This window comes from Wasmannia auropunctata, unplaced genomic scaffold (genome assembly GCF_000956235.1).
Source record: "Wasmannia auropunctata unplaced genomic scaffold, wasmannia.A_1.0 LD336022.1, whole genome shotgun sequence".
In the NCBI taxonomy this organism is placed as follows: domain Eukaryota; kingdom Metazoa; phylum Arthropoda; class Insecta; order Hymenoptera; family Formicidae; genus Wasmannia; species Wasmannia auropunctata.
In genome coordinates, this window is record NW_012026868.1 from 1 (window position 1) to 16,101 (window position 16,101).

The 16,101-nt window shown below is 40.8% G+C and overlaps 4 protein-coding genes across 5 annotated transcripts; 2 read left to right on the top strand and 2 right to left on the bottom strand.

The window, feature by feature from the left end:
* Nucleotides 1-223: 223 nt before the first annotated feature.
* Nucleotides 224-3,601, top strand: LOC105453080 (phosphoinositide 3-kinase regulatory subunit 4-like; the record flags this gene model as incomplete). The annotated part of the gene is made up of 5 exons (XM_011694781.1): nucleotides 224-459; nucleotides 667-832; nucleotides 917-1,187; nucleotides 1,525-1,855; nucleotides 1,951-3,601. Coding segments are annotated over 5 exons (1,221 nt in total), but the record flags the coding sequence as incomplete, so codon positions are not given.
* Nucleotides 3,602-6,802: 3,201 nt separating this feature from the next.
* On the top strand, nucleotides 6,803-10,862 carry LOC105453040 (neuronal calcium sensor 1-like). 2 transcript variants are annotated; one of them, XM_011694696.1, is made up of 4 exons: nucleotides 6,803-8,498; nucleotides 9,684-10,011; nucleotides 10,249-10,463; nucleotides 10,739-10,862. In XM_011694696.1, coding segments are annotated over exons 1-4 (666 nt in total). In that variant the 5' UTR covers nucleotides 6,803-8,377; the 3' UTR covers nucleotides 10,741-10,862. The 2 variants fall into 2 exon arrangements, with proteins under 2 accessions (XP_011692998.1, XP_011692997.1); XM_011694695.1 differs by having other exon boundaries at nucleotides 6,804-8,498; nucleotides 10,249-10,447.
* Nucleotides 10,863-10,956: 94 nt separating this feature from the next.
* LOC105453039 (vesicle transport protein SEC20) lies at nucleotides 10,957-12,157 on the bottom strand. The gene is made up of 3 exons (XM_011694694.1): nucleotides 11,846-12,157; nucleotides 11,274-11,688; nucleotides 10,957-11,190 (listed from the first exon to the last, which is right to left on the bottom strand). Exons 1-3 carry the CDS (start codon nucleotides 11,936-11,938, stop codon nucleotides 11,003-11,005), a joined length of 696 nt encoding a protein of 231 aa, XP_011692996.1. The 5' UTR covers nucleotides 11,939-12,157; the 3' UTR covers nucleotides 10,957-11,002.
* A 252-nt stretch (nucleotides 12,158-12,409) lies between these two features.
* On the bottom strand, nucleotides 12,410-16,006 carry LOC105453041 (isocitrate dehydrogenase [NAD] subunit beta, mitochondrial). Its single transcript, XM_011694698.1, has 6 exons — nucleotides 15,425-16,006; nucleotides 14,544-14,603; nucleotides 14,262-14,471; nucleotides 13,452-13,843; nucleotides 13,153-13,342; nucleotides 12,410-13,016 (listed from the first exon to the last, which is right to left on the bottom strand). The coding sequence occupies exons 1-6, from the start codon at nucleotides 15,464-15,466 to the stop codon at nucleotides 12,786-12,788; spliced, it is 1,125 nt and encodes a 374-aa protein (XP_011693000.1). The 5' UTR covers nucleotides 15,467-16,006; the 3' UTR covers nucleotides 12,410-12,785.
* Between the last annotated feature and the right edge of the window lie 95 nt (nucleotides 16,007-16,101).

The window sequence follows — 16,101 nt, forward strand, 5'->3', positions numbered from 1 at the left end:
GGAGTTCAGACGTGTGCTCTTCCGATCTTATTTTTACACATTTTATCTGTGTTTTACACAGTTAAATGCGTATTTTTTACATGCTTAACACATATTATTGTAAAATTAAGCGTGTAAAAAATATGCATTTAATATAAAACAGCATAAAATGTGTAAAAATATAGCACGCGTATAAATGCGTAAGAAGTGACTACAGTACATACACTTGGATTTGCAGTGATGCCGTATCACATGCTTCTTTATTCATTATCGATGTTGGCTAAAAGGCTCCGCGTCACTGCCAAAGGATTGGAGGCCTCGAGGGGTGCCCGTCGCGCATCTTCACGAGCACAGAGCCGCGGTGAATAGACTGGTTTCGATACCGGATACCAACCTGTTCGCGAGTAGTTCCTCCGACGGATGCATCAAGATTTGGGACGCCAGTAAGATGGAGGGACGAAATATCGCTAATCGTTCTAGGTACTGGTTTTCCTTTCCAGAACAATTATACATTGAATTTTATATGTATTTTTTTCATTATACATTCTTTTAATTTATTTAAAATGTAATAAAAAATAATGTAATAATATGCATAATAAAGAATAAATAATTTATCTTTTTTTTTTTTTTAAGCTTAAAGATTCGAGTTACTAATAATGCAGTACTCATTAATGTTGTGCTTCACAGGCATGCGTACATGCACAGAGGAGGCCCGCTGGTTGGCTTAACTGTATGCGACCAAGGGCAATCTTTAGCGAGCTCGGCGAGCACGTCCGGAACGGTATTCGTACTTCGGATCGAGCCAAACTCTAGTAAAATGAGCCTGATCGGCACTCGTCAATTGGATATTCAGGTGATTAGAAGATTTCGGCAATAATATCAAAAATTCGACGCGCAGAAGTTCTAAGGAAGACGTTGCTCGCGATTGATTTAACAGGAGGAAGGACCTGCTGTCGATCTTCAGTATCTAGATTCCGGCTCGCAATCGGTTCTTGTGTACGCCTCGTTGTACGGATTTCTGGTAGGTTGGGACCTACGATGTCCCGGCACAACGTGGCGCTTGGAAAACGACTTGAAGCACGGAGTCATCACGTCGTTTTGCGTGAACAGTCATCAGCAGTGGCTGACCCTCGGCACGAGCTCCGGTATCCACACCTGCTGGGACTTGAGGTTTCAACTGCCGATAACGAGCATCAAGCATCCGACAGGTAGATCTCGCCTATTTTATTTTCCATTGCTCTCTAAATCTGAATCAGTGCATAGTCACCGATTATCATGGTTATTCATTGAATGCATCAGTCCCAAGTATTTCACTGATAATCAGTGAAATTATAGTTAATATTAATAGTTTTAGTTATAGATTATATTATTAAAATTATAGTTATTTACAAGTACTGACTCAATCAGTGATTTTTCAATACTTTTCCACCGATTCAGATTTAGAGAGTGCGCTTGATATACTGATTTAGCTTGAAATGATTCATGTCATTGTTCTAACGATACCGTTTCACCGTTTCTGATGCTATTCATCGTTTTCCCCCACAGGCGCCAGAGTGCGAAAGGTGATAACGCATCCGACGGAGCACTCGTGGATAATCTCGGCGGTGCAGGGCAACAACGAGATCTCCATGTGGAACCTGGAGACCGACCAGCGACAGATGGTTCTGTGGGCATCGAACGCCCCGCCGTTGAGCCGCACTCAAACCGGTCACACCGTGTGTGCCATGTACGCCGGATGCATCGACTGCTCGGGCTTCCTCCTGGCCGGCGGCACCGACATGCGACTACGCTTCTGGGACTTAAACAGACCCACCGCGTCCTACGTCGCCCTGCCCGCCGCTAACGATGTCCTCACTCCAAATTCACTGGCATACGAGTCAGTAAACGACCGAATTTAAAATTAATCACTCAATATACATATATATTTGGCACGTTCTTGCGTAACGCACGATATCGCTTCTCTGTTTACAGTTTACGTTTGATAGACGGAACGGACGTTGTGCAGGAGATATTGGTGGACGACGACTCCAATCCGCTGTCCGGAAGTGACGCGAGAGGACGAAACACGGAGGAGAGCGGCCCCGAGACTCCACCCTCCGGTCAACACGACACGATCTCCGCCGTGGCCATGTCGAACACGTGCATTCTCACCGGCAGCACGGACGGCCTGATACAAGTCTGGAAATGATTGTTCTTCTCGCTCCCAAATTCGATTCCAAAGTACCTCGCACGTGCGACAAAAGATTTTACCAGTGCATTGCGGAATTTCTCCCCGGTAATAACGAAACCATTGTGATCCAAGTAAGGAATAAGTTATTCTAGAATTGTTCAGGTAAATTGTCCAGCGATGCCGGACCGTAGTATAATTTATTTAAGGGCAGTCGCGCGGAAGAAGTGTGATGGCGACACAATTATGATACTACAATACCCCGTTTTCGCAAAAAAAATTACCATATTTTTTTTAACAATTTCGCAATTGTTATCATTGATGACAGGTCTTGTTGGAAGTTACGGTAGTATCATACGCATCTCACTGTGCAAAAGAAAAGTTAACGCTACAAATCAAATTTATTTTCATTTATATAATTTAAACAAAAATTGAAAGTTCTATTTCTAAATATATAATTTTATAGATTAACTGTATAAATACAATTCTCTCAATTATATTTAAATTTGAGCTGTATTTATATTGTTCAATTTGCTTAGATAATGTGTTAAGATGGCTCTTTTCGCTTTCTTAAACTACAAGCATCAACGTGCACACAATACCGCCGTGCTGTATCGAATTCTGTGATCCTGAACTGTACATAGAGTATGTAATATACTTGATATTTAAGACTACCTGATTACAATTACGCAGTGGGGGCGTGCATTTAAAAAAAAAAAACTTGAATGTAAATTTGCTTATAATGTAACGTATATATAAAAAATGTACATATATAATGTACATAACTTATTTTTATACGTAAGAAAAGAGAAAAAGAAAGAGAGAGAAAGAAAACTATATTAGGGAGTATTATTGATGTATTAGGTAGATGTGATGGGCTTAGAATGTCGATTGATGTTACACAGATGACAGATCGATAGATAGGCCTTTGAAGTAACTGTATCTAAGTTAGCAGATATTTAGCGGGTCCGTACATGCACTAGAAATTTAACGCTGAAAGATATAATAAAAGTTGTACTGACATGAAGTGACTGCATGATGGAACAAGTCTCACGAATGTCCGAGAAAGTAATCTTCATTTTTTACAGCTTTTAATTCATTAAATTTATTTTTTTCGATTCTGATACAAAGTTACTTTCTGCGATAAGTTTCACAATTTCATCTTTTTGTTTTGTTTTTAAATTGAACAGGTGCGAATACGGACCGAGAAGCGAGGAGTAATAAAAGTTCGCGTACAAAAAGGTGATGTGGTTCGCGGACGATTATCTCCTCGCTTCGTACTTTACATGGTGAACGCGTACCGTAAGTAGCTATGTAATCACGAATATTTATGTATACTAGTTTGTCACACACGCGGACACATACGTACACGTAACCACATTGACTGAAAAATACTCTTAACCCGGTGGACATATACTGTCTACGTTGTTACAATAAATTCATATTTTTAACGCACGACACGTTTCTCGCTTGCGTTTGGCACGACAGATCGGAAAATCCGACCGGAAGTTTTTTTTCCTTTACCACGGACAGACGGGTGCGGCGGGATAAGGCGCGCGTCCCGGGTACGCGTACGCGTCCGGGTTTATGGTCCTGCATATCTGCTTCCAGCGCTCCTTACCACCTCTGCTCTGGCGATACGGGCCGTTTGCATAGTACCCGGTATTTCGATTGTCGTACGAGGACTGCTGAGGGAACCACAGATCGAGCCAAGGCATACAGAGAGCAGAACTGACCAGCAGTAACAGCAGAATGATTAGCTTCATGTTAATTGGATCTCCTGATAATTTCGGTCATAATCTTGTAACAATCTTCTTGCGATCTGGAAGGAGAAAGATTAATTTCTTTTTTTGTGAGTATTTTAGACACTTGTTTTTAAATTTTATCATCCAGTTTTGCATTATATTCGCGTCTAACGTTGAATTTTGATTTTCAATCTGAAGTACAAAAGATGTTCAAAATTAGATTTGAAAGATTAGTACGTTTTTAATCATTTTTTGAATTCTTGGTATTTTTATGAAGATATAATATATATATAATATAATATAAGTCTATATTTTTGAAATAATTTATTAATTTAGTTTTAAAGTAAATTTCTATTGAAGCAGAGTTTTATTAAAATCATTTAAGAAAAGCAAGATTTTGCCGTTTATTTATAATCTTTTGAGATTTACTTGATTCTCTTAATTCATCTTTCATTGATTTACTTAATTCACTTTGTCCCATCTTCATTGCAATTGAAATGATTATTAATTATGTAATCGAAGTAATTGAAAAGATTATTATTTTTCTTACATCACTCAGTTTCCCGTGATCTCTCTGAGATATCCGTGATAATACAGAATCTGTGGTAGCCACCAAACGAATATCCTGCAAATAAAGAATAAAACTTCCATGAACGGTCCTACTGCGGTTAACGCTCGCTGATTTTACCACTTCTGACAGGCGTCGCGATGGACATAGTAATGCGCTAAAGTGAATAAAAACAGGGACAACGCGCGTTCACGCACCAAAAAACCGTATAATGAAAACGTCGTTGCGTCACGTGCTCAATGTTTTCTTATCGCGACTTTCACACTTTCTGAGCTATGAGACGATGCGACGTCTTTCCTAGATACTCTAATATCTCGCTATACTGTATTGCTATTCATTTGAATCTGTTCGCCAACTATGCGCTATGCAGGAAGATGATTGAGCACCTTTGCAAAATAATTGATACCAGAGCGTGGATGTAATAATTGACGTCCGCCTAATCGCAAGCCACTGTAACAAGTGCACTACCGCAATGGAGAGATGCTGGATGCTTACCGCTGTTTTATATACCGCTGGCCTACCGCCCTACCGCTCAGAAAAATGCGCGGTTGGCGTTGTCTTTTGACGAATGATCTTGACTCGGGATCTCTGATTGCGCACGTGTTCAATCGGCTTTAGTAAGAATATATACAGTGATTTTTCATAATCATATATAAATTACAGACAGGAAGCATAAAATGACACAAAAGTCTACGGCAGAGTCATTTATATTTATAAATCGACATGTAATTCTATTAGAATCACAATCGTATCATTAATTAAATAGTTCAGAATTATTTAATTCTATTGAATCGCAGGTAGATTCAATCATTGGTTTCTTCAATCTTAATCTGCAATCGTAAATTTTCATGTCTGACTTCTTCCTTTGATAGAATCCTATATCTGAAAGATATTAAGCACATTGAATTTATGCATCGAGACACGCGATCTGTCTTACAGTATTTTGCATTACAGATTCCCAGGTTTCCGATTTACATTCATGAAGCTTAGATCGAAGCTTGGATCACGCGGGATGTGGACTCCAGATCCTTCATTGTTTTCCCCGTGACGAGATTGCGATCGAGCCGCCGTGAGAGATTTCATATTCCAGCGAGTTCCGCCTCTTCACGATTATTTCCTCGGACTTAGGATTCCGCACGTGCTGACAAAATGACGCACCCGCTTGGGCGCTTTTGAACTTGGGGGAAGGCCTCTTCTCACTGTCTTGGCCGTTGTTTACACGCGATTTATATGCAACATTTGTTCGCTCCCTTGCTCGCGTATTCCGCGCACGCAATATCGTTTGCGCGTACCGGGGAATATAAGGGAGATGTATGAGATACTCGATACCATCATAATTGCTCATTTGTCCGGTATGCCGCTGCGTCCTATGATAATAATGACGTTTTTTCACGTGATCCTCCTTGATGAAGCGATTGAAGGAAGAAAAAGGAAAGGAAAAACCCCGGGTGCGCTCTAGTAATCCGATCGCTCGGAGGACGTGCAGAAGCGGCTGATTGCAACGCGATCGCCATCAGATCGGATCGCGTATATATACACGGTTCCTCGGGATTAGCATTCGATGTTTAATTCATGGATCGCGCTTTCTGCCGCGCGCCGGGCGTAGGCGTATCCGCGAAATCCGGATAGGCGCTCTGCATGAAATAATGATTTTGCATACGTAACTCGCCCGCCCGCCGGCACGTGTGCTTGCATGTCGTTGCGTGCATTCGATCATGAAAGTGCACCGCATCGGGTGAATTTCGCGACGCGCGTTTTTCCTCGAGAATTGCGAAAAGGATCGCGTGACCCACATTATAATGTTACTTACGCGGCCCGCACGGGCCGATCCGCGCTGCTACATATTCGCGATATATTCCATCCTCGCGTCCGGCTCTTCCGCGCTGGCGCCGAACTTTATTGGGAGTTGCTCTACATCCGAATATCGTGTCAAGGACGCCGTTCGCGCCGATATACCGAAGACAGTAGTCGGATCGTCTTATCGGCAAACTTGACACACTTCGCGGCACACTTTCCGCGAAACCGATCGCGCGGACCAAATCGCAAGTTGCCCTTTGACCCCTTGAGTACTTCCCCGAGATATGTTGCTTTAAATATTTTTCTAGAGAAAAAAAATGCTTGTTATCCCAATGACGGAATCTGCATATTACTTCTTATTATTTACCATATTATCTAATTGTAAACTATATTTTGTTGTTACAATCGCGGGCAAAAACGCGATGCATGAATTAAACATCGAATTTACTTGACGACAAAGATTCAAGTATAAAGAAAATTTCAAGCTAAATTTGAGAAAAATGATAATCATTAATTATAATTGTTATTTTAATTTATTTTTAAATTATTTCAATGATGCGATCGATATGAGTAGTATATAATATATATAGTAATCCGCTGTTTTTTTTTTCTTTCAGCTCGTAATCCCGCTTAGAGGGAAAGATAATTTACCTCCCGCAATTAACACCAATCCACACGTCGGTGCAAATTAGCCCCTGTAGTGGATACAACATTTTTTTCCCGTTCGTTATTCGTCATCTTACATGAAGTCTTTCTCAACCTCGTTTACACTGCACGCAACTTCTTACAGGAAACCGCGACCACGAGACACTGGCAATAAATTCTTTAATCACGTAATACCGGATTGTACGTCACGTAAAAAAAAACTGGGTTATACGTAAACAAATAACTCAGGTGTTGCCTTGAGGGAAATCATTGGTAGCTTGATAGGCTTATATACCGAATAACTTGACTCGGTAAATTACGCAGACAACAAGGTCGATCCACTTCGCGCAACTGCACCTTATAACTGTCACCTTACACTTGATTCTTCCGTCAGAGGATGAACCATCGAATTACGGGCCATCGAGTAAACGGCTCGATTTACTCTGCCGATTTCCTATTACCGTAATAGTCGGTTTGCAATCCACCCGGGACTATTAATAGCGTTTGGCAGTGAAAGTCTGTCTATTTTACACACAGATGCTCGCATAATGGACGAACGATTGTTTATCAGCTTAATTTCTCGAAATTTAATTTAGAGTTACAAAAGAGTTAAAGAAATTGTATATACACGTATTTATGTACATACATTATATTTAAGAGTCTTTTTATACTTTCTATACTACAAGGCTGTATGTGATAAACGCGGGAAACGTGTGTAAAGTTATTTAAGAAACTCGCTTTCATATATGTGATTTAAACTAGGCAGTTTGTGGGCGGAGGAAGTTTTCAACACTTTTGAGAATATGCGATCTGATCGCTCTATGCATGAAAGCGCTTCTACGTCTCCCTCGCCTTACTTACGTGAATTTGGCAAGAAATTCCAGAAATGCTTTCTCGATGAAGCGTTTATGTCTCCCCTTTCCTTTTCTTCTTTTCCGAGAATCCATCTCGAAGTCCGCCAGATCTGATTTGGAATTTCGCGAGTCGGATCAAATTAATCTCGCTCTCGCCAATTGCGGTAGTGATAACACATAACTGATATCGTGATCTGGCAAATTCAAGGATTCGAAAATAAAATAAACGTAGGAATTGTTTAGAAGCATTTTGATGATGAAAGCAGTGATACACAACTTTTGAGTCGAAGAGATGTGTCGCTCAATTACAAAAACAAGTTACATTTCAAGTGATTGGTTAACTCGCAATCATGGCATGATGATCTAGGAAAAAAAAACTGCTCGTTCGAGATGAGCCGACCGACGCGCCTAAAAACGTCCGCGGATATGCGCTCTCGTACGTCACTTCTTGTTGGGATTTGCAGACATGCCGCGGTAAATCGTCTAAATATTTTGGCTACTGCAGGCTTCATCAAAACTGCTCCGTGCAGTCGGCTGCGTCAGTTTCGTTCCGCTCGACACTCGCTGAAAAGCGTTGATCACTGTCAAGCTCATCTGGTCTCACACGTCCGCGTCTCTTCTAATGTCACATCACGGCAGCGTCGACGGCAAAGATAATTGCGAGTCTCTTCGCCGACCCAGCCTCTCCGTAAAGATGCAACGTAGCTTGAGGAAAATGAGAAAAAGCATCCAAAAGATTACTGGTAATGATATCCAATTTAATTGTAGATTAGAACTTTATTAGATTAGGACTCTGTTCTAATCTAATTTTTATATAACGCTAGATATTGCTAATTAAATCCGCATCGTTTAAATTAGATAATAAGAACGTAATGTGTACAAAATACATAAAGCTAATCACTGTCCGTTTTTAATAATTTTATAATAACTGTATAAATGAATTTAATTAAGTGACTGAATAATAATTTTATTAATAACGTAAAAAATAAAAAAAAACTAATGGAAATCGGCGCGCAAAATATAATTGTCAATTATTAATATTTAATACAAATTAACAGACGTTTTGACTTTCTTTTTAATGTATTGACTTTGAATAGTATAATAGATTCAGATTTTTATTTCATGTTCTTAATTTATTGATTTTATGCCGAGTTGTTTTATTTGAATTCTTGACTATGATTTATCGTCGATTCATTGACTTTTATAATTTCTATGCGGTTTGTATATCTGTTGCAAGGATAAGTTGCACATTATTTTGAATATTATAATTATTCCTTTTTTAAAATTGAATTTATTAGAGGAAATACACAATCATATCCATTCTCTTCAACTGTAGATAACGTAATTTGGATTGTAAGCGGATGGCTTTCTCACCTATGGCCATAATTAGATACACGACAAGTAATTGCGAGAGTTCACCGTTCATAATTTTGTCATTGATGATGGCTAAAAAAGTTAGTCGAAACTGTTGATCGATATTAAATATTAATAATTGGCAATTACATTTTGCCCATTATTTACCACGCCGATTACCACAAGCCTTTTCTATTTACTACGTTATTTAATTGTCGGGAAGCTTACTAGGAATTTTTAAATTTTATTAATTTTGTTATTGAAAATCGAGTATGAAAAAAGAAAACAAAAAGTTAAAGGTAAATAATTTGCAACTTTCCATTAACATACATACTTGGTGATAATAACACACATTTAGCATTAATTAAATGTAAAAACAGAAAAAATCTTTTAAAGTGCGATAATTTAATTTTATCATAATTATAGTTTATATTCATTGAAAAGTGTAATTGTGAAAGAATTTGATAGGAACATTTTTAGAAACTTGAAATTTTTAAAATTATTCAAGCAAATCGGGATGTTTTGATAAATTTACGAACGTAATATTACTGTGTAATTCGATCACGTTTTCGTAGAGAGCATCCAGGAGGACGATAAACATTCATTGTACATTTTCCCCGAGCAACTGTCCACCCTGACCTGGCGCACCGGGTTTTCCAAGGACGAAATTCGTAAATTGTATCGCGCCTTCAAGCAGCTCTGTCCCAGAGGATGCGCGACGTCCGGCGACCTGAAACCCGCGTACGCCAAATTATTTCCGCTTGGCGATCCGGCCCGATACGCGCAGATCGTGTTCAACAGCTTCGACCGGGACGGCGACGGCATTGTCAGCTTCAGCGATCTTCTCGAAGCCATGAGGTCGATCAACGGCAACGTGGATCAGAAGCTCTCCTGGATATTCGAGTGAGAGTTCATCCAATGCTTTCTCCAATGCTTCTACTAACTGTAGTGATTTCTCTGGATAAGGGAAATAAGGTGTAATATTTATTCGGATTAGAAGAATTAATTTGATTTTAAAAAGATGAAGAAAGTTTCTTTGATCAGTTTGAAAATTATTCTTCGTTGAATTGATGATCATGTAGCAAAAGCGACGCAATGCGACACACGCGAAATGCTCTCTTCGAACTTATTGCTTGTCAGGTTCTACGATCTCAACGGCGACGGTTGTATCACGAGGCAGGAGATGCTGGTTATAGTATCCGCGATTTACGAGATGGTGCAGAACGCGCAGACCATACAGTCCGTGATCAACAAGCAGGTGGACAGGTTCTTCGAGAAGATGGACGCGAATAGAGACGGCATAGTCTCCAGGGAAGAATTTATGAGCGGCTGTAAAAATGTACGGCATCCCACGTGTAAGAATAACGTTATTCGTATTTAACACTAGAGGGGAATTTATTTAACGATATCGATAACAAAATCTTATCAGACTTTTTAGAACGAAAAAGTTATAATTTCACATTAATATCGATGATTTGTTAAAAATGTAATTTACACCTGTCTTATTATTACCCCTTCCAGTGTTAAAATTCAGTGCAATGCATTCAATGAAGTGCAATCTATTTAATAGGTGAATGTAAAAGTATACGTGTACCCAGAAATTCTTCATAACGTCTTTTTTTTTTTACAGGATGCTATTATATACAATCAGTTATTTTTATTTGACAATATCTGGTGACGGAATGAAAATGATCTTTAAGAGATTAATGAGTAACTTATATACATAAAGTTATTAAAATATTTATAAAAGTCCACCCTCTGTCCTCTTGAAGAATATACATATATCACATTATCTCTCTCTTCCTCCCCCGTCCCGTTGTAACATAAGAAGTTTTGCATTCACGTTATGTGCAGAACAATTCGATATCATCTTGAACACTTTTTATATACACGCTCAGAACAATCTTTTTTGTAGAATGTAAAATACGCAGGCAAGAAAAAAGGCGAATGCCAGCGCGAGCAGCGCTTTGTCGGTGACTTCTCGTCTACCGTATTTTCCTAAGAGCTTCCCCGATTGTACTATAGCCTGCTGCTGATGCTCCAACTCGTCCTTGGTGCTGCCAACCTTGTCCGAAGAGGTTACTGAAACAACAATAATCCGTAGAACATCCAGCGTCGGCCGTCAGCTTTCGCCGTCAAGTCAGGCGGACATGGGTTATACGTACGCAGAGTGTCCAGCGTGTCGGCGCTTCTCTGAGTCGTTTCGGCCAGATGCCTGGAGATGCTTAGCAGCTTGTCCGTCACCTGGCTGGACGCGTTCGTCAAGCTCCGTTTGTCGTTTCGCCTACGGAGAGCGTTCTGTCGCTCCTCCGGCATGGAGAACAGATTCTCCCTCGCCAGCTTGTCGATGACACACGCGCTGACGACGTTGGCCTTGCGAAAGGCCGCCAACGAGGTGTTCAGCTGCTCCTTGTGACTGTCCACGGCGGACAGCAGCTCGGCCCTCTTCTGCCCGTCCGCCTCGGTCTCGGCGAGGGACGCCAGATGCTCTATGGAGAATTTCAAAACCGCTATCTTGGCCCTGCCCTCGGCGTTGAGCTCGTTCAGCACCTCCTGCGGCCCACTGCATTGCTGTATGTCCTTCACGGAGATCGACAGGTAATTTATTAGTCACAGAACATTAATTAGCAAACCTATTGCGATACGATTCGCGATGTATCTATACCGTCAAAATAGCTTTGCCACATCAACATTGAAATTAGGTTATATTCCATGTGCCACGACGATATATATTTACTTGTATTAAAGCGTTCACTTGAAGCTGGTATTTGACAATGTCCTGACGTATTACTTCCACGGAATCCATTGGCCATGCAGGTGTTAGTGGCATGCTTTGTTCCTACGTTACTTCTCGTTTGTACGTTGCGTATGTACAAACGTGCGACATGTAGGCGAAGAGCTGCGATCAGCTGATGCAGACAGACGCCACGTCGAACTGTCAATGGACACGTGCTTACCATCAGCTTACAGGGTCTCTCGTAATTCCATGAATTCGTGACCAGAAATTTTATTTTGTGTGAATAGAATATTTCAATATATTTATATATTATTTATATGATTATTTGTTCCACATATTTATATATTTATTATGAGACATTTATTTCGTAAATATAAGAAAAAAATAATTGGAAAAAGATTAATCAATAATTTAAAATGTGTCTTAATGCAATGCTAATTTTTCACAGTTTTTAATAATTCTATTTAATTTTTCTCAGAGATTGCTATGAAATGTAAAGGTATCTATACATCTATATATATCTACATATTATTTCTAATTGCATGAAATAAGGGGAGGTTGTGATATTTTAAGAGAACGTTTACAAGGTAAACGTAATTTATTATAGATATGATACAATTGTGCCTATTTTGATCTATTATATAACTATTATATATCTAATTTCGCAGTCCGCTCATTGCAAGTAGACTTCAAGTAATCTAGTGATTTCAAAAAACTTTGGGCTTCTTTCTGTTCGTAGAACATACTGAAGATTATTGTTACAAATGAAAATTTGCGTCTTTACAAAGTTTCTATGATGATATATATAGCTTTACAAATCTTATGATGTATGTGAGTTAGATATACCCTATAACGGGTGCGGCACTACGATTCGCACAGTCGTTTCAGACAAAAATGAACTTGCGACGCAAGGACCTGCGGCTTCCTATGTTACACATCGTTAACGCAGGCTGTTTATCACGGCGGCGGTGAACTCCGTCGTCGAGCTCTGCCCGCCCAGATCCTTCGTCAGCACCTTGCCGTCGTTCAGCACGCGGTTCAGCGCCTCCCGTATCTGCTCGCCGTAGCGTTTGAGATTCGAATGGTTCAGGAGCTTCACCGCGCACAGCATCATCGCCGTCGGATTCGCGACGTTCTTGCCGACCGCCTCGGAATACGTGTGCCTCGCACCCTGTGGAAGAATATGGATCTCCTTAGTAAGTTGTGTTTCAAAATTGGTAAATTAAATCGAGCTTCAGGGATCCCTCTTAATATTAACTGCGTTGGATACAATTCTTATTTTGTACAAATAAAAGCAGATACATTACCGGCTCAAAGACGACACACTCGGCGCTGTAACTGGCACCCGCGACGACTCCGGCACCGCCGACCAGACCGGACGCGAGATTATCCACGATATTCCCGTACAGGTTCGGCATTACCATGACGTCGAACTGATGCGGATTGGAGACCATCTGCATGGTACAATTGTCGACGATCATCGTCTCGAACGTAATCCTGTTTGCATCGGAAAATAGGAATTATAAAGTAAGTACTTCGCAATAACTTCGTAATAAATTTTCTAAGCGGCAATTAATAGACGGACGAGGAAGTTGTCGGAGTATACCTGGGGTACATTTTCGCAATTTCTTGGCACGATCTGAGAAAGAGCCCATCGCCGAGCTTCATTATGTTAGCCTTGTGAACACACGTGACCTTCTTGCGGTTATTCTTCACGGCATAGTCGAAGGCGAACTTCGCGATTCTTTGGCTTTTAGTGGCAGTCACGATCTTCAGGCACTCGACCACCCCCTTGACGGACTCGTGCTCCAACGCGGAATACTCCCCCTCCGTTTGCTCCCTGATGATAACGCAGTCCACGTTCTGATGACGCGATCTCACGCCCGGCAAAGATTTCACGTGCACCACATTTGAATATAAGTCCAGGCTCTTACGTAATTTCATGTTCAAGGTCTGCAACTCTCCCGTCATAGAGTGATCCGGAGTTGCCAGGATTCCCTGTTATATTAAGCATCATGCAATTATGTCGAGTTATGCAGCGTCAACAATGAGACTTGAAATGTAAGAAAATTGACCGATCATAAACGATCATTCGGATCATTCACCTCACGTGAGAAAAATAATCGACTGTAATTAGTTAATTTTTTTTAGTCTTAAGTCTCATTGTAGACGTCACTTTACTAAATTATCATGTATTTTCAGCCATTCTTTAAAAAAAATTTACTTTCTTCGATAGAAAAAAAATTTTTATACTTTAAATTATATTTTCAAGCTACACAGAAGTAACAATATGTTTTAGCTATCCAATGATATAGCTTTCTAACTGTCTGTATGTACACGAAAAAGCGTTGAATATATTATTAGTTTTAGTACATGTTATTATATCATTAGTTTAGAAAGAGTAATATAATCAAACCTTTAAACAAACTCGATTTCTAGCGATACTGTTGGAGACTTGATCCAGTGGAGCACTCAGGGTTGGATTTACTTCGGACAAGAAGTAAGGTTCAAACTCAACCGGGACATCCGCGGCTGTGAAAACACTTTGAACTGCGACCACGAGTTCGGGTCCAACACCGTCTCCCGGTATCAAGGTACATTTCAACTTTCCTTCTTGTTCAACTGCCTGAAAGAAGTCACGTGCACACATGTGTTACATATGTATTTATTATAATTATTGAAGAATAGTGATACTCACTGATTCTTGCTGCCGTACTGTTCCCACATGCAGAGCTCTAGCTGTGCTCTTTTGAGCAGCCTGCGAAGGGAGAGAATTACAATTTGTTTAGGTGTAATGAAATTCATAATTTACTATATGATAATCTAAGTGTGATGTACGTACTTCAAACGCAATATTACTTTAAATGCAAATTCGGTGCCCGAAATGCCAGAATTTATACGCGTGTGTGTTATTAATTATAATTAGTTACTGCACAAGTTGAAAATGCCAGAATTTATACACGCGTTATTAATTATAATTAGTTATATACAAAGAATTCTCAAAGTGGCGCTCATTACTTCAATTTCACGTCTAATTCTCTTTCTCTAGGAATGCTACACATTTGGGATCTACAGACTTAGGATTAATCCTTTTCGTTAACTGGAGTAATCGGCACTTGGGGGGGGGGTCTCTTGTACTGCTCCGCGAAAACTTCCTACGAGCAATCGGGTTCTTCTTGCGTAATTGGCCGATTTATCGCCTTTTTATCGACGAATAGCAACGCTACCACGATTAAATTACGAGATAAGCAATCGAGCTCGTGGATGCGCGTGCTCGCCTCGGTCGACGCGTACCGATTCGCGGGCCGTCCGGGCAGATCCGAGGGATGCCGTTCGCGGTGCGTCGAGCAGCAAATTAAGCTTACGTTTCCGACACGCGGATGCGGATCTCGGATAAAAATATCACGATATAAAGACACCACAAAGAATATATATATAATGCCCTTGCGATCGTCTGCCTCGCCACGGAGCAGTCGCTTTGTTCGTCGCGATAGACCTTGCGCGCCTCTCTCGCGTCTCGCTGGTTGCACGCGGCGAGATTCCGGGCACACGGGGCGACGGAGGAACGTCGGTGATTACCTGGGAGAGCGCCTTGCAGATGTTTCTCGCGAGCAAAGCCATCTTTCACGACGGAGTCGACTGCCCGACTGCTCGTCTCGCTCCTCGCGCTCGCGAATGCAGGGGTGTAATCGCCCTCGGGGTCGCCGCATTTGTTTAATTTGACCGAGAATCCGTTTTTGCGAGATCTGAGGTTCGAGCGCTTCATCTGGGCTCCGCCCGCGTGTGGAAATCTTCGCGGTCCGTCGTGCGGAAAAAAAACGTCTGTTAAAGTATCCTCGCAAATCACGTCGATAAAAAGAAAATTAAGTGTCCGTTACTGTTCGGCAGTCACGTGGACGGCGCTAGCGACTTGCACTGCAGCTTACACTCTCTCTCTGCATTTCTGCGATTATTCGCTCTGTCTCGTAATCAACAATGTTCGAATATCTGGTCAATCTTGTTTATCAGAGAGGAAAGGTGAATCTAAGAAAGGTTTATTTTTTATGGCAATTTTTTTTTGTATCTATCTTTCCTCCTTTTTTTCCCATTCGTCCCCTTGCGAGAAAGTGCGACGTGGTGCAGCTGCTGCGGGCAGTGCGGGCGAAACAGATCCACAAGTTAGAAAGCATTATGAGGATGACAGAATGAAAAACGACGTGAGGACGACGGGAGGATGTCGTGAGGACAACATAAGGCTATCGCGAACATGTTGGATG

Excerpts from the sequence above, each read along its gene's own strand:
- LOC105453040 (XM_011694695.1), top strand. The coding sequence starts at position 8,378 with ATGTCACATCACGGCAGCGTCGACGGCAAAGATAATTGCGAGTCTCTT. Across the intron at positions 8,499-9,683 it reads AAGCATCCAAAAGATTACTG|AGAGCATCCAGGAGGACGAT; the intron begins GTAATGATATCC and ends ACGTTTTCGTAG. Across the intron at positions 10,012-10,248 it reads AAGCTCTCCTGGATATTCGA|GTTCTACGATCTCAACGGCG; the intron begins GTGAGAGTTCAT and ends ATTGCTTGTCAG.
- LOC105453039 (XM_011694694.1), bottom strand. The coding sequence starts at position 11,938 with ATGCCACTAACACCTGCATGGCCAATGGATTCCGTGGAAGTAATACGT. Across the intron at positions 11,689-11,845 it reads AAGTGAACGCTTTAATACAA|GACATACAGCAATGCAGTGG; the intron begins GTAAATATATAT and ends ATCTCCGTGAAG. Across the intron at positions 11,191-11,273 it reads CGACACGCTGGACACTCTGC|TAACCTCTTCGGACAAGGTT; the intron begins GTACGTATAACC and ends TTGTTGTTTCAG.
- LOC105453041 (XM_011694698.1), bottom strand. The coding sequence starts at position 15,466 with ATGGCTTTGCTCGCGAGAAACATCTGCAAGGCGCTCTCCCAG. Across the intron at positions 14,604-15,424 it reads TCTGCAAGGCGCTCTCCCAG|GCTGCTCAAAAGAGCACAGC; the intron begins GTAATCACCGAC and ends CTCCCTTCGCAG. Across the intron at positions 14,472-14,543 it reads CAGTACGGCAGCAAGAATCA|GCAGTTGAACAAGAAGGAAA; the intron begins GTGAGTATCACT and ends GACTTCTTTCAG.